Below are 21,871 nucleotides of genomic sequence, written 5' to 3' on the forward strand. Positions count from 1 at the left end.
GTGGCGGAGGTAAAGGCGAAAATGTAAAGTGACTTTTTGGGGTTGGCACTCTGGCCATCGTTGCGGTCAATGGGGGCTGTGGGGCTTAAGGTGTAACGACCCAGGCCTTTCTGGCCTCCTTCAATGCCACCGCAGACTCGCACAACACCCTCCGACAGACACTCACACCCACAGACCGGGGGAATTACATTTCCGGTTCGGGCCGCTTGCGGAAGTTTCGCGTCAAATTAAATGCTCAGGGCTGAAATTATGACAGCTCCCGAATGGGTGGGAACCACTGGTATAAATACGCCCGTCTGGAATGGACTGGCATCAAATCGTCAACAAATTGACCAGCGAACATGTGGACAGGACTCGGTTGCGCACTTCTCTGCCTGGCTTTGGCCCAGGCGGCTGTTATCCGTCCCGAGGGGGATGCGGCGAGTCCGGAAACCACCACCAGTGTGGTTATTGTGGATCGGGAGGGGGAGGGGGATGTCACCACCGAGGAGTCCGCCACTCTGGCGGGTCCTGCTTTGAGTCGCGATGAGGAGGCCAGCATACTGATTGATCCCGCCCCGGGCACTTTGGAGGAGGATGGTGCCGTGCTGCCAGAGAAGTCCGGGAAGCTCCTGCTGCTTAGTACATCGCCCAAGCGACTGCATGAAAACGAGCGGCAGCTGGAGGAGCGGGACGAGGAGGAGGCGGAGGAGAACAAGGCCGATGCCGAGCCAACCACAACTGAGCAGCCGAAGGAGCAGCAGGAGGAGGTCACCCCTGAAAGTTCAGCCGCAGAGAGCAGCACCCCTCCGACTACCACGACCAAACTGTTTGCCATCGATGCCACCCCGGCCGGAATGGACTCCCCGCCACCGAATGTGGCCGTATCCTCCGCCCAGGACAATTTCACCACCACGGCCTCGATTGCCGAGCAGCCGCAGGTGCCCGGCGACAACAATGCGGCCGTGGAGCTGGCCCTCGTGGAGCCGGAGGCCGAGTACGTGCTGGTGGATGGCAGCCACGACGACCTGGACCTCCAGCTAGCCAGCTTCACGCACATCGACAGCGACTTCCACTTGCAGCCGGTGGTGCATTCCGTCGAAATCGTGCCCACCAGCATCGATGATCCTTTGATTGTCAATTACGTGCACAATTTGCGGTGACTCGGCCGAGGAGGCGTGCCCGGGCGAATCAATTAACCCGATGCGGTTGCATCCGGACTCTGTTAAAGTTGCTTCATACCTCTTTTATTATGACTTTTGTTACTCCTTAAATATACTTCCCGAATGGCTTCTTATGCTCTTAACGAAATAAATGAAAACATACAGATCAAATTGAAGAACTATTTGAAATTGGAGGAGTTCGCTATGTAAAATCAGAACCGCCAAACAGTTGCCATGGCCATGACTGGCTTATCCGAAGAAGATTCAATTGTTGCCTTTTTAAATTGGTTTTGACAAAAACAAATCGGTTCATAAATATGGTACTTTGTGTTAGCATTTATTGGAGCTGTCGCTTCAAATGAATGCCGTGCTGAACCCACGAAATTCTCCCATAAAATATTCAGAAATATTGCCATAAATGTCTGCCTCAGAGACTCCTCCCGCTCAACAAGTCCTCTTTGGTAGAACGCAGGTTCAATGGTCTCCGGTGGATTTAACGTCCCACCGCCCTCGGCCCCCTCCCCATTTAGATGGTACGAAAAGCACTCGCACACTCGTTATTCAATTTGAATCCTCCATGAAGACGGGATTGGGGGATGAGGGCTCTAAGCTCCACCTCCGAAGACGCCTCGCGCCTTTCCGCATGCCACGCACGTTCCACGGTTAAAACTTTGCACATCCGCACGTCAAATTTAATACGGATGCCGGGAAGAGGAGCTCTTCGGCTGTCTTCAGCCATAACCAGTCACAATTTGATAGAAAACAGTTTGTTGCTCGACGCGACTCCTACTTCAATTGGGAACGAAAACAACATTTAACAAAACATTCAATGACGTTAGAGCAACAAAGTTTGAAACGTGCCAGAACTTCCGGTCGATGAAAATGATGAAGGCCATGACGTTATAATTTGTATACCGATAAAGCCTTCTAGAATCTTTGCTGTCAAGTTAAAGAAACCAGCTAATTTACCCAGAAATTTGTGGTTTATATTGCTTCTCAATCCGTAATGTGCACCGTTTGCCCTTTTGATAGTTCTTCCCAACTAAGAGCAACATTCTTTAGTTAACATTAAAAAACATTTATTTGTGCACACTCACAAGTAACTTAAAATACTGAATTGTTAACAAGGATTATAATGTAGCTGCCATCGAAATTCTCACCACCGCTGCTCCACATGCGTGGTGTAGACGAATCCCCGGGATCTCGGAGCCTGCACCAGAGGCTGCGATCGCAGGGGAATGGCCACCGGAATGGAGGACGGAGCTCTGGCAACAAAAACAGCAGGACCCACATTGGCAGTAAAGACCACACTCTCCGCGTCGGGCTCATCCTTCGATCCAGGTTCAGGTGTGGGTTTCAGGGGGTCCGTGCTGACGCCACAGACCGGGTGATCGGCATTGCTGTCAGTGGAGTTGCTGGCGGAGATCTGCTGTTGCTCCGCCGGCTTCTGTTCGGTGGGTAGTCGGAAGGCGCGACTTGGTCGGTAACCAGCTGGTGGATAGGGAGCCTTCTCGTAGGCACGACCTGAACGGGCTTCCACTGCCGGGGGAACAGTGGTGGTGTCCAGGGACTCCCAGTTGGTGGTGGTGCTCCAGTCCCCAGTTGGCTCCGTAGTGCTGGTCGAGAGATCCTCCAGAGGCAGCTCGGTTGTGGTGGTTAGCTGATCCGCAGCCAAACCTGATCCCTCCAGATCCTCAATTTGCACGTCACCTGGCACTTCTTGGACCTCAACTTCCACTTCGCCTGGCAGCCAGAAGGAGCGACCTTGGGGCCTATAGCCCGCTGCTGGATATGGCGCCGCCTTGACCTCAACCGCCTGATCCTCCTGCACACTGACCGCATAGCGATTGATCCTGATTTGGCGTGATTGGATCTGAACGGGACTGAAGGCCCAAAGGCAAAGGATTACGGGTAGAAGCCACTGCATGCTGAACTTTCGATCTCGGCCCGGATTTAGACTCAACTGATTCCAGGTGCGATGGCGGGTGATACTTTTATACAATGTTCTCGAAATCGAGAGTCGTCCCGGGGAATATAGACATGAGGCTTCTATATCGACACGACATCGATTAGGCGCACACTTAACGATTTATTTTGCATAGCTTTTTGTTTGTTTCTGGTCTCAGCCGACAAAACCACGTCCGCCGCCAACTCATCCACCAATCGCCCACATTATCGCCGGTCTCCAACTGCCACACTGTCCGGTGTCCACGTCCGATTCGCCATGTTCTATGAAAATTAAATGCGTTTCGTACGTGATACGCAATCCAATCCCTAACCAATTGAAAGCGAAAACGAAACGAAGTCGACATCGAGCTCTGTTGTCAATTGCATTATGCTGGAATTGTCAGATTGAGCGTTAGAATTTTTGATTAAACACTTATAATCGATATTTATGCGATCAACGATTTGGCGTTGAGGTGAGCACCAAGGTCACAAGGCCCATTCCTCAGACGATTACTTTGTGTCACGTCCTAAACTATCATTACATGAAATGAACTGATGATGATTTAATATAGTTATTAGGTGCGAGAGAATACTTTATTTGAAAAGCATAAAATATATGGTTAAATTACAGAAATCATTTTTTTTTAATTTGAATCATATCTAGAGTAAGTTTCCCCAAAATAAAAATATATATATATACATCTAAACCTTTTTGTAAAATTCTATACGAAAATAAACATAACACAAAGTAGCTTAATCAGGCTAACGCTAAAACAAGTTTGTTTTTAAGTTTTAAGGGACAATTTCTTATGAAATATGGTTAAGTAACATATCTATATTTTAATCATATAGGTTTTGGTTATTCTCACAGCGAAGCCACGCACTATATTTATTTAGATTTCTTCCATTTCCAATACCCCAATATCCTTTAACTTCACCCAAAATTTACGAGCCACCATTATTTCCATCTCCTGTCACATTAAGAGCATTTTAATGTTAAGCGATTGGATCAATTGAGGTGGAGCCCACTCTCTGATTTTGGACTGATTGCTGGTGGAACCTCGGACCTCTGCATCTGCTTCCTCTTTCTGGTCACGTCGTGGGCGCATAAAGACGCCGCGGACACCGCCGATCGTGGGGAACCAAGACCATAGTAGAGTGCCGACGTCAGAGCGTAGGTCCAAAAAAGGATGCCCCTACTGGGTCCACGCGCCGCACACTAAGCAGGTGCCCATCCAAGTCCTACCTATAAAAGCGCCCAGGGGAGCTCTCCAAGTCATCAGTCGTTGGATCCGCCTTCCCATAGATACACTTCCATCACACCAATTCCACCATGGCAAAATTCCAAGTAGTCCTCGTAGTTGCGGCCCTTAGCTTGCTGGCCGTTTCTGAAGCCCAGAAGCAGCGCTACTCGCAGCGCTTGAGCCGCGGACGTTCGAGGTATTCCGCTCGCCAGGAGCTGGCTCCCGCGGACGGAGGCGATACGGACGCTGTGACGCCCTACCCCTCGGCCGACGAGCTGAAGCCGGAAGTGCCGTTCGATGAGGCGGCTGCTCCCTCGGCCGCTGAGCCCACACCGGATGCCGTTTACGGACCGCCCGATGCTGCGCCCAACAACGTTCCCGACGAGGTGTACGGCCCGCCGGACGTGACCGGAAACGACCTGCCCGCCGCCGCTGACATTCCGGCGGAGCAGCAGGCTCGTTTGGTGGCTGCCAGGAGGGCTGCCAATTACCGGAGAATCGCTCAGCCCGTGGCCTATCGTCGTCCGGCTTCCGCTGCAGCTCGTCCGGCCAAGTTGAGCGTCGCCCGATCCACCGTGCGACGATTCTAGATTGGCAGGTTAGCAGTTATTTTAAATCAATACGTTTCTCTCCACAGTCCGATTTCTTATCTGAAAGTTCATTTTATCGTTTGCTGTTTTTCATCATTGATCTAAATACTTAAGGGGACGTGACATTTACAGTATCACATATATATGAGTTCTTTTGTTAGGGTTTTAGTTATGGAACACCAAAAACTAAATTGATTCTGTTAGTACCAACCAATTTTAAATCTACACAGTTTATTAATGTGAGTTTTAATATATGGTCTTTTTATTCATTCCAGCACCCAACTCAAAACAAAAACCCATGACGATCCAACCGAGACACGTTGACGACAAAGCTACACACGCGCACACTTTTTTCACCTGAACACACTGATACACACATGAAAACCTTACTCGATTATAATATAACACAAATAAATCATGTTTTGAGATAGAACGTTCTTTTTCTGGCAGACATTCCTGTGAGTCACTTCAGCACAGAAGTTAAAGAAATTTCGCTAGACGCGCCCAAAAACAAAGTTTCCTGCCAGCTCGATCGAGATGATGTTGTGAATGGTCTGGGAATAGTGGGTGGAGGGGAAGACCACAAACTGGTTTGGGGACGCACGCTTCACAAAGCGGTGACGAATTTGGGATTGCCCCAGCCGCAAAAAAACGAGAAATTAACGTAGTCCAATCGACCCATCGAAAAATAAATACTCTACATTCTGCTAAAAATGTAAACGAGGTCACCTAGTAGTTACTATAATATTCCAAAAGGCAAAACAAAACCAGACTAATGTTTTGATTAGAAATTTAGGTTTAAGGTATGTAATTGTATATTGACTGACGTATAAATAAATAAAATTCCTATGAATATGTTCTATTGATTAAATCATTTATTAACATACATTCTATAGAAAATTTATAAAGATTTTAATTTCAAATTATTTTAGTTCCAAAATCTTTCCAAACCAAAATTATTCAACTTGTGCGATCCGAAATGGAAAAGTGACAATGTCAGGCAGAGTCATAAAGCCATAAAGATAAAAGCGCTCTTAATCATAAAATTAGGAAGTTTAAGAACAATGAATAAAGAAAAAAAGTAATATTTGAATTAAACAATGACTCTGCAAATATCCCATAGAAACAGGGAGACTGTGCATAAGAGGGAGGTATATCATAGGGGGATCCTAAAATGTATTTAGTCCCATCAGCATCTCATTTATAACACTGAAAAAAACGGTTTTATTTCAAATCTAAATTATTTCTAAATGTTATTAAGTGTTTTATATATTTGATATCGCGCCCATTAAATGCTACACATCTTAAGCTTAACAAAAACACATATTTGAGACTCGAAAAAAAATATGGATACTTTAACAAACTGATTATGTTTTCTTGAATTTCTTTCTGTGCACCTTGTCTGATTCAATGAAAAGCTGGGGTCGAGCAGAGAGTCAAAACTTATTTAAATGTTCGTACAAGCTGCCTGTACTCAGTTGCCGGAGAAGATCAGACCAGTTAACATCGCGTGGAGCCATCAGAGAAATTCGTGAAGAAAAAGTGAAATTCGTTTGCAAAAATGTTGAAACTAATCTTTACTGCGGCTATCACCATGACTTTGTTGGAAAATATTCAAGCTCAAAGACCATCTTTTGCGGGTTTGAGACCACCAGGTGGACTAAGTCAAAAGGACAAGTACCACGCCACTCAAAACACCGCTGTGGAGAATATTACAGGTGTGGATATAGCTACAAGATTTGGAGAGTCATCCAGTTCGCAAAGGCCTGCTCTTATCGATCTACCCTATGGGGCACCCCAGAGACCGCCCGTTGGAGTTCCCGTAGTGCTGCCGATAAGCAACTCTGCTCCGGAGCAGGTTCCAGCTGTTGCCAACCGATTCGGAGCACCTGATTCCCAAAATGCAACTACTACTTCCCCCACCGCCAGCACCGCAGCCCCAGTGGCCCCAGTTCTCAACCAGCTTCCCGTCGATGCCCACGGAGACCGAGAGTGGGTTAACTACTTGAGTACGCTGCCCGTGGAAAACCAGCCCTTCTGGTTCATAAACTACCAGGCCATCGAAGCCCATCGAAACAGCTCCAGACCTAATGTGGGCGCTCTGGAAACACCGGGATCTTTCTTCCGCGGATAGCAGCTTCAATTGGACTTTACAAAAATCTACGCTTAGACTACTCTACAAAAATTATTCGAATTTTAGTATAGAATTATTTATTTACTTTTATAAAGAATATTTACTCTTGCACATGAGTATTTATAGGTTGAGATAACCTTTTCTGAGCAATTAAAAATTGATAAGCTTTAGTAATTCCCAACATCTCACGCTATTTACTTATTGGGAAGTTGTATTGCGAATAATCGCATTGTTTGTAATTCTGTGTGCTTTACTAAACGAATTGAGAGAGATTGTATAAAAGCTTTATAAACCCAGGTAAACATTTCCGCGAACCATCAATGCTATTTCATGATATTTTGGTGCACCTGAGTTAGAAGTAAGAATTTGTACAATCGTTTACTTATAGTTTCCAAGATCTTAGCGTTCATACGGACTGATGAATAGTTTGGGGGGACTGTGGGCGTTAGAGTGGGCATGGCAATACATATTTAAGGTCATTTGGGTAGGTATTGAGGTTATGTGACATTTTGAATGGGACTATCAGTACAATGACAGTACTTGATATTGAGTATTAAATAGTGTTAAGAGAACTAGTGAGTCATTTATTTCCCACTATTATGTTGAACTATATTATGGAGCACCCCAGACACCTTCCAGCGGAGTTCCTGTGGTTCCCCCGATTTCAATGTATGGTTTTGTAGGCGGCAGACAGATTTAAGTGTTAAAATTGCGCTGCTTACGAAGATAGTGAATCTAAATCTGTAATCTCAAGCCTCAAGCTCATATAGCTTCCGAGATCACAGCGTTTACACGGACAGACGGTCATGGCTAAAGCGAGGGATTGTGATCCTGATTAAGATTATATATACTTTATGGGGTCGGAGACGCTTCCTTCTACCTGTTACATACTTTTTTCCCGAATACAATATACCCTTTTACTACGGGTAATTTTGCATGTTACATATTCGCACACGGACCCCCTAAGCTAAGTGTAGATGTTATAAATGGGCCTCTGCGGTACTTCATAGGGGTTATTGTTATTCACAGGGTTAGGCGTTGAGGATTCTGCAATTTATTCCGGCTTTACCCCTTTATCACCAACGAGTCTCTGTATAACGTTATTAATAGGGCAATGGTCTTGGCCATGTATGCATCCAGCAAATCGGTTGTTTCCGAGATTGCACACCCCTTACCAAACCACCTAGTCTTTAACTTTATTTACTTTTAGCTTTTTAATTAACGGTCCTTTTTGAATGGGTATACTGGTATTGATAGTCATTATTCATGTGGTATTATTTAGAGTAAGTTTTGCATTCACCTTCCGCACACTTCCTGTACGATTCGTCACTACGTAGCCTGCGTTCAGAGTGATATTTGGGATGTAAATGGTTGAAAATATCTAATGCATTGTATACCTTACAGAATCACGAATGCAAAACAAACGCAAAAAGCTAATTAGGTATTTTCATGCGCACAAGGAACTGTATTTGCATTACAATTGAATAGTGTGCTGAAGGGGAATATGTCATGTCCGCCAAAAAATAATCTCGAATTTATTGAAATTATGAATAAACTTAATCTGCAATTCACATGTTCAATCTCCATTTTTAAGCTCCTATTTTTCGCAAAATCAATACCTGGTGTAAATATCTTTGTCGGTTTCCACTTTAGCGGTAGTGCTTGTGCTGTACTGTCGGCAAAGTAGCTTGATAGTACATTACGTCCGTGAGGCAGCCACTTCATCTTAAAATAAAAGAAAGCATTAAAAATGCATGGAATATGGGAAACAACGTTTCACAAAAGACCATAAAATTCCTGAAAAAATATTTACTGGCGAAAAGAAGACCAAGAAACCTTTCAAAAGCTGCCAAAGCATTTCACATGTCAAGGGGATATGCAAAGGAGTCTGAGAGGAAGTTGGTCCACAATGCGTCTTTTGTAGGCCATTGTTAAAAGCCAATGATTTGCGTATAATATGGCTGTGAGTGGAAAACTATAAGTCAAGAGTTTAAGTGGGGGAAAGAAAAATGTTTAAAAAGTAGATCATTTGACAAATACATTTATTACTAAAATAACAATATTTAAAACCGAATTTATTTTAGCGCCATATGTTTGCTACAATTTTTATTTGTTATTACTATGATATCAGTCAGAAGTTTGCAACTCAATTAAGAAGACGTCTCCGATTTAATAAAATGTGTATACTCGTACTCCTCTGTTTGGATCATCGATTTAGTCATAGACGGGCATGGCTTGTGTGCCCGTATATCCGTTAAAAGCTACCGAAGAATTGATCTACTATATCATATAGCTGTCATAGTAACTATCGTTATATTTACAGTTGCGGCAACAAAAATAGCACCAATGTGTAGGCAATTCTTCTTTGTTCTACAAAGTGGTAATTTTTTGCAATATTTTTATTCTGTTTGTAAGGGTAAGTAGGGTTACATATCTACTAACTAAAATAAAAGTGGTTACGCCCACAATGCGGATGGTTTTTAAAATTTCGATACATTTTTCATAAAAGTAGCAAAGTTATGCGGCAACTACTACCCGCAGAATTGAAAATCTGCCATTATGGTCCGATCCGATAGTTTATTTATATTATCGAATGTAATACCATTTTTCGTCACAATTGTTGATATCAGAAATTTTTGTTAAAGGCGCGTTCGCCACTACTTTTTACCTCGATAAGAGGTGGTTTTGTTTGATTTAATACACAGTACAAAACAAGAACGACTTCTCCTATACCTAGAAATAATAAATTAAAAAAATTATTTTTCTCTGTAAGTACAAACTTTTTTAAATTTATCACAAAAAATACTTAATTTCTGAAAAATCATGTTTTAATATCTTTAAGTAAGGAATACATATTTCTTATCATTAGGAGAAATTGCCCCAAACCTAAGTCAACAAAAATCTAATAATATATTTATATTTCGTTCACAAACATTCTACAGTATAGAATAACTTACAAATAGTCAATAACACAGCGAATTTATTACTATAAACTATTTAGAATTAAATTCTCAAAACAAGTACTTTCACAGAAATGTTTCGTAAGTATAAAACCAAATTTTTATACATTTATTATTCATTTAGCGCAATTTATAAAATGACACAAAGACTTAATGATGGTCTTGTACTTAATGAATAAATAAATCGAAATATATTTATTCAAATAATTTATTTAAACCTTCATTCTATATCAAAATTTAAATAAAATTGAAATTATTAATTTTATTTGTATAAGAAAAAATCATACATAATTTAAGCATATTAAATTCTTAGTTAAATAACATTTTATACTTAATTTCGGCCGAAAATGTTCTCAAATTGAGAATGTTAGTTTAAGAATGAAATGTTCTTGAAATGAAAAGATAATCCCATTTCGTACCTGTGCCCAATGGTCTTGGTTTTTTCTAAGTGTATGATTTTAACTGTATGATATGGTTTTACCTGCAGCTTCGGCTTCCACCCTATTTGGATTTTATTTAAAGTTTTTTTAATTTTATGCCTGGTCGACTACCACCAAGATTTATTTTAAAGTAATGCATATTTTAGCCTTTACCCATAACTAAGAACGTTCCAACTTCATCGAAAAAACAAACACAGTATTTATCTATTTCCAAAAATATATTTCAACGACAAAAACAATTTCAAACGATGTTACATTAAAACCGAGGAGCTCTCGCTTACCAGCCCAATCGCTGGGGAGCAGCGTTGTAAGCGAGGTAGTAGGGCTGCTGGCCCGCCCCCACATAGTAGAGCTGGGGCGTGGTCAACACTGGAGTCTGAGGGGCTGGAACCACTGGAGCCACTGCCTCATCCACGGGCAGCTCCTCCAGGCGGGCTATGCGCTGACGCTGGCGCTTGGGCTTGGCCAGCTGCAGTTTGGCCAGTCTCTGGCGGCTGCGCAGGCGGGCGGGAGCGGAGGAGGGTGTGGTTGCCTCCAGGGAGCTCTCCTCGGTGTCCACCTCCTCGTTCTCCGGGTTGGGCTCGAAATTGTCCAACGGTGGCTCTTGTTCCGATGGCAAGGCGTCTGTATCGACATCCTCAGGGGGTCCGTAGGTCAGGGCGGGCTGTTCGGCGGCCGGTTTCAGTTCCGCTGCCGAAGGATAGGGTGTTGGGGGAGCCACCTCCTGTCTTGCAAAGGCCACCGGACGCAGGCGCAGATTCCGCCGGAGTGGAGTTTGCGCCGAGCAAGTTGCGGCCCAGATGGCCAGAAGGAGAAGCGAACTGAAAAGCTGATAACGTGCCATGATCGTGGGACTTGCAGTGGTGCTATGTTGTGGGTCGTATATGGAGCTTTAACTTTTATACCCGCAATACAACGGCGGTGGCCCTGCTGATCGGCACTCAGTGGTGACCAATTCTAGCCCGGCCGACAACGCCGTGCATTTTAAGCAGAGCGCCGCGATTTGAAAGCCATCAAAGTGCGTATGTCAAGCAGGCGCCGCACAGTGGAGTGGAATTTAAAGTGCTATCAAAACTCTAGCGCTAGTTTTTGGGTGGACCTTAGGAATACATATCGTCATCTACCGCTTATGAAAAGAATCTCTGATGACAAAAGAAAATAGATAGATAACTCAAACTACTTATCCATATAGCCTACTTATCGAAATCAATTTGATTATCTTAGTTTTGTTTTATATGATTGTGGTATTTCTTCGGAATTAGTTCAATCTTTCCATTTCCATTTTACTTGCGTACTTTCCACCTAAACAGTTCCAGGGCGATCCATTGCTTAGCCGCAGTGGGGCCAAGTTAAGTGTCAAAGTTAAGTACCCACGACGGGTTATAATTAACGGCCAATGGTTATAGCTTAGACATGGGCCCTTGACTAAATATTGTCACGTCCGTAGGCCATCGAAAGAGTGTCCCTCGGTGTGCCAAATATGAGTGGCCGAAAAATTGGGTGTATAAAAGGCCCACGAATTTCAGTTACTGACAACATTCTAAGACAACTCAACAGAAGCACAACATGGCCTACAAGTTCACCTGCTCTCTGCTCCTGATCGCAGCCATTGCTGCCGTTTCCCTGGCGGAACCGGCTAGGTTGCAAAGCCGATCCTCTCGGTTCCAATTTGCCCGTCAGGAGCAGGCTCCAGAGCAGCAGGCAGCTCCGGCAGATCCCTCCGCAGACATTGCGCCCACTCCGGCCTCAGCTCCTTATCCGCCAGCAGGTGTTACTCCCGAGGTGCCCTTCGACCTGCCCACGGAGACGGAAGCTCAGCCCGATCTGACCTACGGACCGCCAGCTGAGCCGGACAACACCTACGGACCTCCGGATAACACCTACGGACCTCCTGCCGAGCCCGACAACACCTATGGACCGCCGGCAGAGGGCCCAGTTGACCAGGCTCCTGTGGATGCTGCGGAGCCCGTTCCCGCTAGTCTTATCCAGCCCCGCAATGGACGCCTCCGCAGCCGTCGTCCCGTCCCGGAAAAACTCCGGAACGCCCAAATCATTCGTTCCAGACCAGTGTTGGTATACTCCATCTAAAATGGCTCTACCCGAATTTGTTAGTATACAAATGGAATCGAACTATACGGATACACATAATTACTTCTGTTGCTAAATAAATAATCGAATTGTTGTTCAATAAATTACTTATAACACAATAAGTTGGAGAAATCCTTCCAGTCTGCATATAAAATGTTACATCTTACGATTGTTGGTTGTAATGACCGAGTAGTCTCACGAAAATCTCAAACATTTTTCATTCCTTAAAAACTTTTTTTTTCAAGCTAGTGTAAAATATGTGAGGACTGACAGAAATGATCTTGTGATCTTAACATTTTACTCGGTGTGCTGGTAGCAGTTGGAAATTATAAAATCACAAATAGTTATTTACGCTAAGCGAAATCTCAACAACAACAATAATCTCAACGAGCAACAATAATTTTAAATAAATTGTATAAAAGCATTGCAGACACAAATACCTGCTTAACTTTGTTGCTCTGCTACTGCTATGGTAGTGTTTTTTGTAGTCGTAGCAATAAAAATATTGGGAGCAGTAGCAAAATAACGTGAATTTCCAGAGTAATCAATAAATTTACTCCCTAAGAAGTGGACTAAAGTCTGGTATTAGTGTCGTATGAGTAATTTTTAAAGAAACTCTAGTTTTCAAATCCAAGTTAAAGGGTAAAAATAAGATGTACATATTTATTCTTGTTATTTGGGAATTTTTGAAGTTAAATGGATCTTAATTTATTTTACACTAAGGACCATTAGGAATCCAGATATGGATTCCAGGCTTTATTAATGCAGCGGTTGCCAGCATGGGCTTCCAGGGATGCGGCTTAAGGCAGATTACCGCCTTGGCCTTTTCGTCCATGTTCTCGCAGATGATTTCTCCCGTGTTCTTGTCCCAGAAATATATACCATTGAAATCGCCACTAACAATGTACTCCGATCGGGGACCGAAGAAATTAATCTCGCGACTGTAGGTAAAAAAGTATAAAGCGATATTGGTTTTGGGGAAATTAGGGGCGACCGAAGGACTTACAAATGCTTTCTGTAGTAGTGCAAAAAATCGCCATCCGTGTAATTGCGGCTGTCAAACAAATAGTTGCCTGTTCTTCTGTAGCAGGCCAGAAGCTCGCTACCGCTGTGATTGTAGACGGCAGAAGTGATGTCCGGCTTATTGTCCGAGTTCGAATCTTTAAGATTGCGTGGTGTAATTTCGTGAACGGCCCTTGTCATTTTTCGCTTGTCGTAAACGTTTAGCTTAACATCGTCTCCGCCAACGCAGAATTCCGGAGCAAAGGGATGGTGGGCGATAGTGTACAGGTCCACTCCCTCTCTTGTTTCGACGCACTGCACTGCTGTGGTGGCTGCACTGCTGACGCGCAAGTCAAATAACTTCACAATTCCATAATCACCTGCGCTTAATATCTCGTGACGGCTACGCGGCACTATTTCGAAATCGCGCACGCAACCGATGTGCTCGTAGAGGCAGTGGCTAGACATGGGGGCACCTCCGGAAGGTGGAACAATGGTCCGGAGCATCTGGCCATCGGAGCTGGCGGACACGATGTCCAAGGAGCCGGCGCTATCGATGAACTTGATCTGCATGATTTTCCCCTTGATATCTGGACGATAATTCGTCAGTGTCCTATTCTTAGCCCAATTCCAGACGATTATGTGATCATCGGTGCCCGCGCACAACAAATCGCCATCCTGGTTGAAGTTGAGGCACTTCGCGTATCGGGGTTTTAGCGTATTCCATAAAGTCAGCTGCCCCAAAACCTGGCCGGATTTGTGGTATCCTTCTCCAAAACTCTGGTCAGATGTGTGTCCGCCGCGCCACCCAATCCGATTGATGAAGTTATGTTCACGATGCATCAGCTCCATATCACAGTTCCAAGTGGACACTGGCTTAGTCTTGCACATAACTCTACGGAATCGCTCACGTTCGGCGAGCACAGGATCCTCCTCCTATAATAAAATATCTCATAACAAGCAGTTTCCTTAAAATAGAAGTCTACTTACTTCAATCGAAGAGTTACCCTCCATATCAGAAAAGCTACTCTCGTCCTAGGAAGGCAGAAGGATTAAATTTTTTTTGTAATAAATCCGAACTGGCATCTAGCTTACTATAAATGTCAAAATCCTAAACGGGTTGTTAATCATGAATTTTAAATTAATTTATTTTGCATTTTATTAAACATAGTTTTCTAAATAGTTTATAAAAAGATTATCATAAAGAGTCAAAAGTATTTGCTAAAATAAACTTTCGCTGCGCACGAACCCCTTATAAAATTAAATTTATTTCTGAATGAGTTTCAACAGAAAATTCTCTTGTTCAAAACCCCAATTTTATAAAACATGAAGTACATGAAGCATACCTCTAAATGAGAATTACGCTCACTACTTTCATCAATTTCTTAAAAGCGTATTAAAGTAGCGTGAGCTGGTAGTTCATTTTGATTGTCAGAATAAATTTGAGCTCACCATCGATCTATCTAGCTCACTATTATTGTCAAGATCCTAGCCGAGATGAGAAACATGATTTCCTAATTTATATATCTTGCATATAAATAAACATAGTTTTTTAAGTGAATTAATAAATTATTCCTCAACGAGTTTAATAGAGGATATTCTTGTTGAAAACCTTAAATTTTTAAGTAAATAAAGCTCACCTCTGAATCAGAACTAGGCTCACTACTCACTTCAAGGTCCTAAAAACGAATTTAAGTAGCGTGAGCTGGTAATTCATTTTGATTGTCAGAATAGATTTGAACTCACCAGCGAATCTAGCTCACTATTATTGTCAAGATCCTAAACGGGATGAGAAACATGAATTCCAAATTAAAATATCTTGCATATAAATAAACATAGTTTTTTAAGTGAATTAATAAATTATTCCTCAATGAGTTTAATAGAGGATATTCTTGTTAAAACCCTTAAATTTTTAAGTAAATAAAGCTCACCTCTGAATCAGAATTAGGCTCACTACTCACTTCAAGATCCTAAAAACGAATTTAAGTAGCGTGAGCTGGTAATTCATTTTGATTGTCAGAATAGTTTTGAACTCACCATTGAACTATCTAGCTCACTATTATTGTCAAGATCCTAGACGGGATGAGAAACATGAATTCCTAATTAATATATCTTGCATATAAATAAATATAGTTTTTTAAGTGAATTAATAAATTATTCCTGAATGAGTTTAATAGAGGATATTTTTGTTAAAAACCTTAAATGTTTAAGTAAATAAAGCTCACCTCTGAATCAGAATTAGGCTCACTACTCACTTCAAGATCCTAAAAACGAATTTAAGTAGCGTGAGCTGGTAATTCATTTTGATTGTCAGAATATATTTGAACTCACCAGCGAACTATCTAGCTCACTATTATTGTCAAGATCCTAGAAGGGATGAGAAACATGAATTCCTAATTAATATATCTTGCATATAAATAAATATAGTTTTGTAAGTGAATTAATAAATTATTCCTGAATGAGTTTAATAGAGGATATTCTTGTTAAAAACCTTAAATTTTTAAGTAAATAAAGCTCACCTCTGAATCAGAATTAGGCTCACTACTCACTTCAAGATCCTAATAACGAATTTAAGTAGCGTGAGCTGGTAATTCATTTTGATTGTCAGAATAGATTTGAACTCACCAGCGAACTATCTAGCTCACTATTATTGTCAAGATCCTAGAAGGGATGAGAAACATGAATTCCTAATTAATATATCTTGCATATAAATAAACATAGTTTTTTTAAGTGAATTAATAGGAGCCTCCTATAAAAATTATATTATTCCTGTATGAGTTTAATAGAGGATATTTATGTTGAAAACCTTAAATTTTTAAGTAAATAAAGCTCACCTCTGAATCAGAATTAGGCTCACTACTCACTTCAAGGTCCTAACAATGAATTTAAGTAGCGTGAGCTGGTAATTCATTTTGATTGTAAGAATAGATTTGAACTCACCATCGAACTATCTAGTTCATTATTATTATCAAGATCCTAACGGGATGAGTTATGAATTACTAAGCAATATATGTTATGAATTACTAAGCAATATATCTTGCGAAAAAAATGTACAATTTACCCATTCCTAAAAAGGAAGTATGTTGAAGACTTCACATTTTTTTTTAGATATAGTTGCATACTTTTGTGTGAAGATTTTACTTTAGGGTAAGCTAACCAAATCTAGCTAACAAAATATTAAAAATTGTGGGCGCTAGATGGGTTTGCCGTTAGAGTGAGCGTGACCTTCTGCTGGAACAAACTTGAGCTGTGCAGGGAGCCCTACAATCTGCATGCTTAATCCCTTTATGCTAGCTCTCATAATTTCCGAGATCTCAGCGTTCATACGGACAAACAGACGGACACGGCTAGATCGACTCGGCTATTAATCTTGATCAAGAATATATATACTTTATGGAGCCGGAACGCGTTCGTCTACCTGTTACTCTACGAGTAACGGGTATAAATACTTGCTGCTATTTCTAAAGAAGATTCATCGTCGATTTATGACAACCAATTATGATCGGCTATCTATCTCCCGTTCATTGCTGTCCGCTTCTACGGTCTCCTCCCGGAACTCCTGCCCTTCGTTCAATCTGGACGAAGTAGATGCAGGAGAAAATTATCCTTGCAGTGGTGGCGATGTCGGCTCCTCCTGCACAACTAGACTGTTATCCTTGTGGTCGCTGGTGATACGACTGAAAGCAGTGACCTACATATGTATATACATAAGTCGCAGAGTTTAGTTTAATCACCATACTTACGCAACCAGCTCCGTATCTTCCAGTTCAACTTCCGGTGTACGTGTGTTGTTCTGTTGGCGCTCGGAAGCGATTGGCGTCTCGCTGGCCCCACAGTCTATCATGTGTGGTGGGTTTTGTATATACATATATTCTCGTTTAGTTCTGAGCTAGATTTGGTTTGGTTTCGATCGAGTCATCGCATGCGCTCCATATGGCGTTTCGATAGAGATTATGATTAACCGATCACTATTATCGGTGTTCAGAAAAAATAATATTTTCTGGAGTAAATAAATATTAGTTTTATCTTCATCCAGAAGCATTTAAAGCATTTGTGTATAAATCACCAAAAATTACAAAATTTTGATATGATTAAAACAAATTTTTTTTGTGAGCGTAACTTAAAAATTTAAAATTCCGAAAATTTGACAGATTTTTAAAGTTAAAGATTTGCCAGTTTAGGGAATTCCAAAACTATTTAATCACAGTCCTTACAATACAACTTATAACAAGGAAGAACGCTATAGTCGAGTACCTCGACTATCAGATAACCGTTACTCAGCTTAAGGGACCAAAGGGAAATGAAGATATGCAAGCAGCAAAGCGTGATTGAAATGCGCCACCTAACGGCGGTAGACAGATTTAAGCGTTATGGGCGTTAGAGTGGGCGTGGAAAATTTTTTTTGGATCAATCGATAGGTATTGACGAGACCAATACATTTCAGTTTAAATTTTTTATCTAGCATGAAAATTGTGGGCGCCACAGGCTTAGGCGGTTTGTGGGCGTTAGAGTGGGCGTGGCATATTCGCGTAACAAACTTCTCTATCTTTAATAGTTTCCGAGATATCCACGTTCATACTTACGATTTTTTGAAGTTTGGGGGCGGTTTGTGGGCGATAAAGTGGGCGTGGCAAACTTTTTTTTGGGTCAATCGATAGGCATTGATGAGAACAATACATTTCAGTTACAATTTTTTTTTAGCATAAAAACTGTAGGAGCCACAGTTTTGGGCGGTTTGTGGGCGTTAGAGTGGGCGTGGCACTCTGCTGAAACAAACTTGCGCTGCGTAAGAAGCTCAGGAATCTGCACGCCAAATCTCAATAGCCTAGCTCTTATAGTTTCCGAGATCTCAGCGTTCATCCGGACGTACAGACAGACGGATATGGCTAGATCGACTCGGCTAGTGATCCTGATCAAGAATATATATACTTTATGGGGTCGGAAACGCTTCCTTCTGCCTGTTACATACTTTCCGACGAATCTAGTATACCCTTATACTCTACGAGTAACGGGTATAAAAATATTCTTAATTTAAACGTATGTAATGCTATAAAAATTCTTTCATATTTACGGTGCAAAAACAAATGAATTGAAAAATAATGTTTTTTGTTTGTCACACCTTTGTTATAAATTGTCATCGACCCTGATAAAAACTATGAATATTATCGCCTATGGATGGAACGTGCCTCTTTAACTGCATGCTCAATGGAATTTGTTCATAGCCTATTTTGCTTCACGCGAATACAAAATTCATCAACCGAAATTATGAACTACCAAGAACCCAAGATCCAAAAACAAACAATCTCAAATGTTCACAGCGACCCCAAAGCGCAAATCAAGTGTTAATGAATGATCCCATGGAGGGGAAGGGGAATCATATTCGAAATCATAGCATTGGCCATTTAATTTCGAAAAAAGTTCACGTATTGTGTATTAAGCTGAAGCCAGCGATCAGCGATCAGCGCAACATAATCAAAGCTTTACCGGGAATAAGAGCCTGAAAACTGAAAGTGACGAGCATAAATTACAGCAAAACTCGATCCGGTAGCATGCGACTATAAATAAGCCAAGACGGATTGGGAAATCAGAACAGAAGCCCTTCAACCGCTAAAATGATCAAAGCCAGCTCTACTCCAATTGTAATTCTTGTCCTGAGCCTGATGGCTCTGAGTTCGGCAGAACCGCTCCGACGGAGATTCTCCGCCCGGCAGGAACAGGCTCCACCCAGTCCTTCCCCCACGGGTTATCCAGAGGCGGGAGTCACACCGAGTGTCCCTTTCGATCTGCCCAGCTCGACAGTCAAGCCGGAGAACACTTACCTGCCACCGGATAACACCTATGGACCTCCTGAAAACACTTACGGACCACCAGATAACACTTATGGACCTCCAGAGGCCGATTTCGCGCCGGTAGCTGATCCCGAGTCGCAGCCGCAGCCTGAAAGTCCCCTTCCCGAGACCGATGATATTCCAGAGACTGAGGACGAGTCGGTGGACAGCGCCAAGTTGCAGCCCGCTGATGCGGACGCAGAGGAGGATGAACCGCAGTTGGAGGTGTCTGAGGATGGCGCTGTCATCGTCGTGGCTAGCAGTCTCGACCAGCCACAGCCCGCCCAGTCCGCCCGGCTCTACCAGCGATTCCCTCAGGGTCGCCGTTACCAGCAGCCCGTTCCCCAGCGACTGATCCTGCGTCGCAGTTGGTAGACTTCCAGGAGTGTTCCAAAGAAGTCATAGGCTAGAATTTACTGTTTAGCTGCTTATCACACAAAGAAACTATTGTGTCTGACAAAATCAAATTTTTTAACTAGCTTATCTTTGAACCTATTGTTTGGACTGCAATTTAAACATACAAAAAAATTTTAAAAAACATTGAAATTAATAAAAATAATGATACTTAAAATATTTTTGACGTGTTTTCCCAGCAACCTAAAAAAAATATCATAATTGTATTTCACTTTGCAAAAATGCCTGTTCACCGACACAAAATAACTCAGCAAAATCACAGAAATAATCCTTACCAGCTTTGGATCAATAACAATTTGTCCGAACCAACTTTTAAAAAGCGGTTTTATACGGAAATCTAACTCAATTTTCATAACAACCATTACAACCTCTTTAGTCATTAACGCAATGGGCACGTAGCATTCGACCTGCCTTATAAGTCATCGGCCTCGTGGTTTCTTTGGGCCGTCCCCAAGGGCATCCCTAGTGGTATTTATAGGCGACACTAAGCCACAACATGCAACAGTTTAGGCTGGCATATCAAAATGTTCGGTTATCCAAATTGTTCTCTGGCAACTCTGGCCCTTTGTTCCATTCTTTGCCTGAATGGAATCGAAGCCACTCACCTGAGGTTCCCAGGACCCGCGAGGGGTAGATCCCTGCCGCTGATCCTGCAAAGACAGGAGCAAGCACCATACCCACCAGCCGGCCTGGTGCCGAACCCGCCATTCGAACTTCCTACGGAGGAGGCAGTGGAGTTCCCCCAACCCGAAGAGACCTACGGTCCACCAGCAGACACCTACGGTCCGCCTGCGCAGGTGGAAGAGCCCGCTGAAGTCTATGGTCCACCGGACCAGATCTACGGCCCTCCAGATCAACCAGCCAACGATGACAATTCGAGCACCTTACCACAAAGCGCAGCCATTATAGACTTGGCCAGTCTGCCGCTGCCTCCCCAAGCTCAGTATGTTCTTCCGCTCCTGAGCCGCCTGTCTGCCTTCCGACCGCAGCGCCCGGTTATCGCAACTCCGCAGCGTCGGCCTGCCAAGCTCTCGGCTCGTCCGCGACCTAGTCCAGCCAAGATTGTAAATGCTCCAGTGTTCCCATCAACTCCCTTGGCTTTGCCCTTTGTGGATCGACGTGTTCCGTTTCGCCCGCAACCATCACGCCTGGTAGTAAATGCGCCTTTTAGACGCCCATCCAGGCACTAAACCACATCATCCACCACTCTGACCTAGAGCAGAATGCACAAATGTTATACACACTGTAAATAAAGTTTGTTGTTTATGTCTAATTTTCGAACGGAAACAAGTAGAAGGGAAATTCAGAAGGCCAGTCTCTTCATCAACAGGTACATGTGCTGATCCACCTCAAAGCCGTGAAGGTTGTTCGCGTCCCCTTGCAGTCGCATTAGCAGGCCGCCGAAGGACACGTAGGCGGAGAGCCGGGAAGCCTCGTTGTGCGCCTCGTCGCCCTCGATCCGGTAGATTTTGCCGTACATGACGTACTCGAAGCTGTCCGCCCGCGTGCCCTCGTGCTCCATTGGATTGTACTCCCCGCTGTCCGGGCAGCCATCCTCGCGCAGCGTGGTGGCCAGGACCAGACGGAACTTGTCGCCCAGCTCCATGGGATAGAGCCACGAGTTGATGTCCAGGATGAGGTCCATCTTGAAGGACTCGGACTCGCAGTGCAGGCGGGACACACGATCGAACTTCTTGCCCTCCGGGTCCATGTCCTTAACGTTGAAGATGTCCTCGAAGAGTACGCCAGCCATGGTAGCTGGAATTGTTGTGATTTTTTATGGTTACTTGGGAATTAGTTCACCGGCGCGCCAAATATGAACACCCTACCTTCTGTCGGTTTGTGGCCTTTGTAAGTGTCTTAAGAACTTTACGCGGAGGTAGTGTGGTGTTCCCTAATGAGCAGGCTCAATTTAAGCAGAGTATTTTAATATAAACACCTTTGCTAACTAATATTTTGCATTTCTTTGCGCGTGTTTCGGAATAAGAGATGCCAGACCTCTCAAGCGGCTACCAGCGTTGCCACAAGAGCGTGTTGCCAGTGTGCAAAAGTGGTCGCAGTTAGCCGGGTGTAATATATCGT

General features: G+C 43.1%; 10 protein-coding genes across 10 annotated transcripts; 6 read left to right on the forward strand and 4 right to left on the reverse strand.

Moving 5' to 3' along the window:
• Positions 1 to 341: 341 nt before the first annotated feature.
• Positions 342 to 1,142, forward strand: LOC119555238 (ataxin-2 homolog). The gene has a single exon (XM_037866517.1). It carries the CDS (start codon positions 342 to 344, stop codon positions 1,140 to 1,142), a length of 801 nt encoding a protein of 266 aa, XP_037722445.1.
• Positions 1,143 to 2,289: 1,147 nt separating this feature from the next.
• On the reverse strand, positions 2,290 to 3,247 carry LOC119554125. Its single transcript, XM_037864898.1, has one exon. It carries the CDS (start codon positions 3,067 to 3,069, stop codon positions 2,299 to 2,301), a length of 771 nt encoding a protein of 256 aa, XP_037720826.1. The 5' UTR covers positions 3,070 to 3,247; the 3' UTR covers positions 2,290 to 2,298.
• Positions 3,248 to 4,046: 799 nt separating this feature from the next.
• LOC119553978 lies at positions 4,047 to 5,356 on the forward strand. Its single transcript, XM_037864685.1, has 2 exons — positions 4,047 to 4,931; positions 5,199 to 5,356. The coding sequence occupies exon 1, from the start codon at positions 4,423 to 4,425 to the stop codon at positions 4,921 to 4,923; it is 501 nt and encodes a 166-aa protein (XP_037720613.1). The 5' UTR covers positions 4,047 to 4,422; the 3' UTR covers positions 4,924 to 4,931; positions 5,199 to 5,356.
• A 1,053-nt stretch (positions 5,357 to 6,409) lies between these two features.
• Positions 6,410 to 7,238, forward strand: LOC119553416. Its single transcript, XM_037863793.1, has one exon. The coding sequence runs from the start codon at positions 6,485 to 6,487 to the stop codon at positions 7,055 to 7,057; it is 573 nt and encodes a 190-aa protein (XP_037719721.1). The 5' UTR covers positions 6,410 to 6,484; the 3' UTR covers positions 7,058 to 7,238.
• A 3,496-nt stretch (positions 7,239 to 10,734) lies between these two features.
• On the reverse strand, positions 10,735 to 11,429 carry LOC119554823. Its single transcript, XM_037865897.1, has one exon. It carries the CDS (start codon positions 11,299 to 11,301, stop codon positions 10,735 to 10,737), a length of 567 nt encoding a protein of 188 aa, XP_037721825.1. The 5' UTR covers positions 11,302 to 11,429.
• A 563-nt stretch (positions 11,430 to 11,992) lies between these two features.
• LOC119553459 (proline-rich extensin-like protein EPR1) lies at positions 11,993 to 12,649 on the forward strand. The gene has a single exon (XM_037863862.1). It carries the CDS (start codon positions 12,024 to 12,026, stop codon positions 12,543 to 12,545), a length of 522 nt encoding a protein of 173 aa, XP_037719790.1. The 5' UTR covers positions 11,993 to 12,023; the 3' UTR covers positions 12,546 to 12,649.
• Positions 12,650 to 13,262: 613 nt separating this feature from the next.
• LOC119553458 (DDB1- and CUL4-associated factor 8-like) lies at positions 13,263 to 15,909 on the reverse strand. Its single transcript, XM_037863860.1, has 9 exons — positions 15,879 to 15,909; positions 15,773 to 15,811; positions 15,585 to 15,620; positions 15,479 to 15,517; positions 15,294 to 15,326; positions 15,188 to 15,226; positions 14,538 to 14,582; positions 13,552 to 14,483; positions 13,263 to 13,486 (listed from the first exon to the last, which is right to left on the reverse strand). Exons 3-9 carry the CDS (start codon positions 15,585 to 15,587, stop codon positions 13,264 to 13,266), a joined length of 1,314 nt encoding a protein of 437 aa, XP_037719788.1. The 5' UTR covers positions 15,588 to 15,620; positions 15,773 to 15,811; positions 15,879 to 15,909; the 3' UTR covers position 13,263.
• Positions 15,910 to 19,159: 3,250 nt separating this feature from the next.
• Positions 19,160 to 19,750, forward strand: LOC119555040 (mucin-7). The gene has a single exon (XM_037866222.1). It carries the CDS (start codon positions 19,160 to 19,162, stop codon positions 19,748 to 19,750), a length of 591 nt encoding a protein of 196 aa, XP_037722150.1.
• Positions 19,751 to 20,252: 502 nt separating this feature from the next.
• LOC119555041 (pollen-specific leucine-rich repeat extensin-like protein 3) lies at positions 20,253 to 20,979 on the forward strand. Its single transcript, XM_037866223.1, has one exon. It carries the CDS (start codon positions 20,314 to 20,316, stop codon positions 20,977 to 20,979), a length of 666 nt encoding a protein of 221 aa, XP_037722151.1. The 5' UTR covers positions 20,253 to 20,313.
• Positions 20,980 to 21,039: 60 nt separating this feature from the next.
• On the reverse strand, positions 21,040 to 21,786 carry LOC119553640 (DNA-directed RNA polymerases I, II, and III subunit RPABC3). The gene is made up of 2 exons (XM_037864118.1): positions 21,619 to 21,786; positions 21,040 to 21,547 (listed from the first exon to the last, which is right to left on the reverse strand). Exon 2 carries the CDS (start codon positions 21,540 to 21,542, stop codon positions 21,093 to 21,095), a length of 450 nt encoding a protein of 149 aa, XP_037720046.1. The 5' UTR covers positions 21,543 to 21,547; positions 21,619 to 21,786; the 3' UTR covers positions 21,040 to 21,092.
• Between the last annotated feature and the right edge of the window lie 85 nt (positions 21,787 to 21,871).

The sequence above is a fragment of the Drosophila subpulchrella genome, chromosome 3L (assembly GCF_014743375.2).
Source record: "Drosophila subpulchrella strain 33 F10 #4 breed RU33 chromosome 3L, RU_Dsub_v1.1 Primary Assembly, whole genome shotgun sequence".
NCBI lineage: Eukaryota > Metazoa > Arthropoda > Insecta > Diptera > Drosophilidae > Drosophila > Drosophila subpulchrella.

Coding starts and splice junctions, on each gene's coding strand:
- LOC119555238 (XM_037866517.1), top strand. CDS start 342: ATGTGGACAGGACTCGGTTGCGCACTTCTCTGCCTGGCTTTGGCCCAG.
- LOC119554125 (XM_037864898.1), bottom strand. CDS start 3,069: ATGCAGTGGCTTCTACCCGTAATCCTTTGCCTTTGGGCCTTCAGTCCC.
- LOC119553978 (XM_037864685.1), top strand. CDS start 4,423: ATGGCAAAATTCCAAGTAGTCCTCGTAGTTGCGGCCCTTAGCTTGCTG.
- LOC119553416 (XM_037863793.1), top strand. CDS start 6,485: ATGTTGAAACTAATCTTTACTGCGGCTATCACCATGACTTTGTTGGAA.
- LOC119554823 (XM_037865897.1), bottom strand. CDS start 11,301: ATGGCACGTTATCAGCTTTTCAGTTCGCTTCTCCTTCTGGCCATCTGG.
- LOC119553459 (XM_037863862.1), top strand. CDS start 12,024: ATGGCCTACAAGTTCACCTGCTCTCTGCTCCTGATCGCAGCCATTGCT.
- LOC119553458 (XM_037863860.1), bottom strand. Junction 15,227..15,293: donor ATAGTGAGCTAGATTCGCTG/GTGAGTTCAAAT, acceptor ATTCGTTTTTAG/GACCTTGAAGTGAGTAGTGA. Junction 14,583..15,187: donor AGCCTAGTTCTGATTCAGAG/GTGAGCTTTATT, acceptor CTGCCTTCCTAG/GACGAGAGTAGCTTTTCTGA.
- LOC119555040 (XM_037866222.1), top strand. CDS start 19,160: ATGATCAAAGCCAGCTCTACTCCAATTGTAATTCTTGTCCTGAGCCTG.
- LOC119555041 (XM_037866223.1), top strand. CDS start 20,314: ATGTTCGGTTATCCAAATTGTTCTCTGGCAACTCTGGCCCTTTGTTCC.
- LOC119553640 (XM_037864118.1), bottom strand. CDS start 21,542: ATGGCTGGCGTACTCTTCGAGGACATCTTCAACGTTAAGGACATGGAC.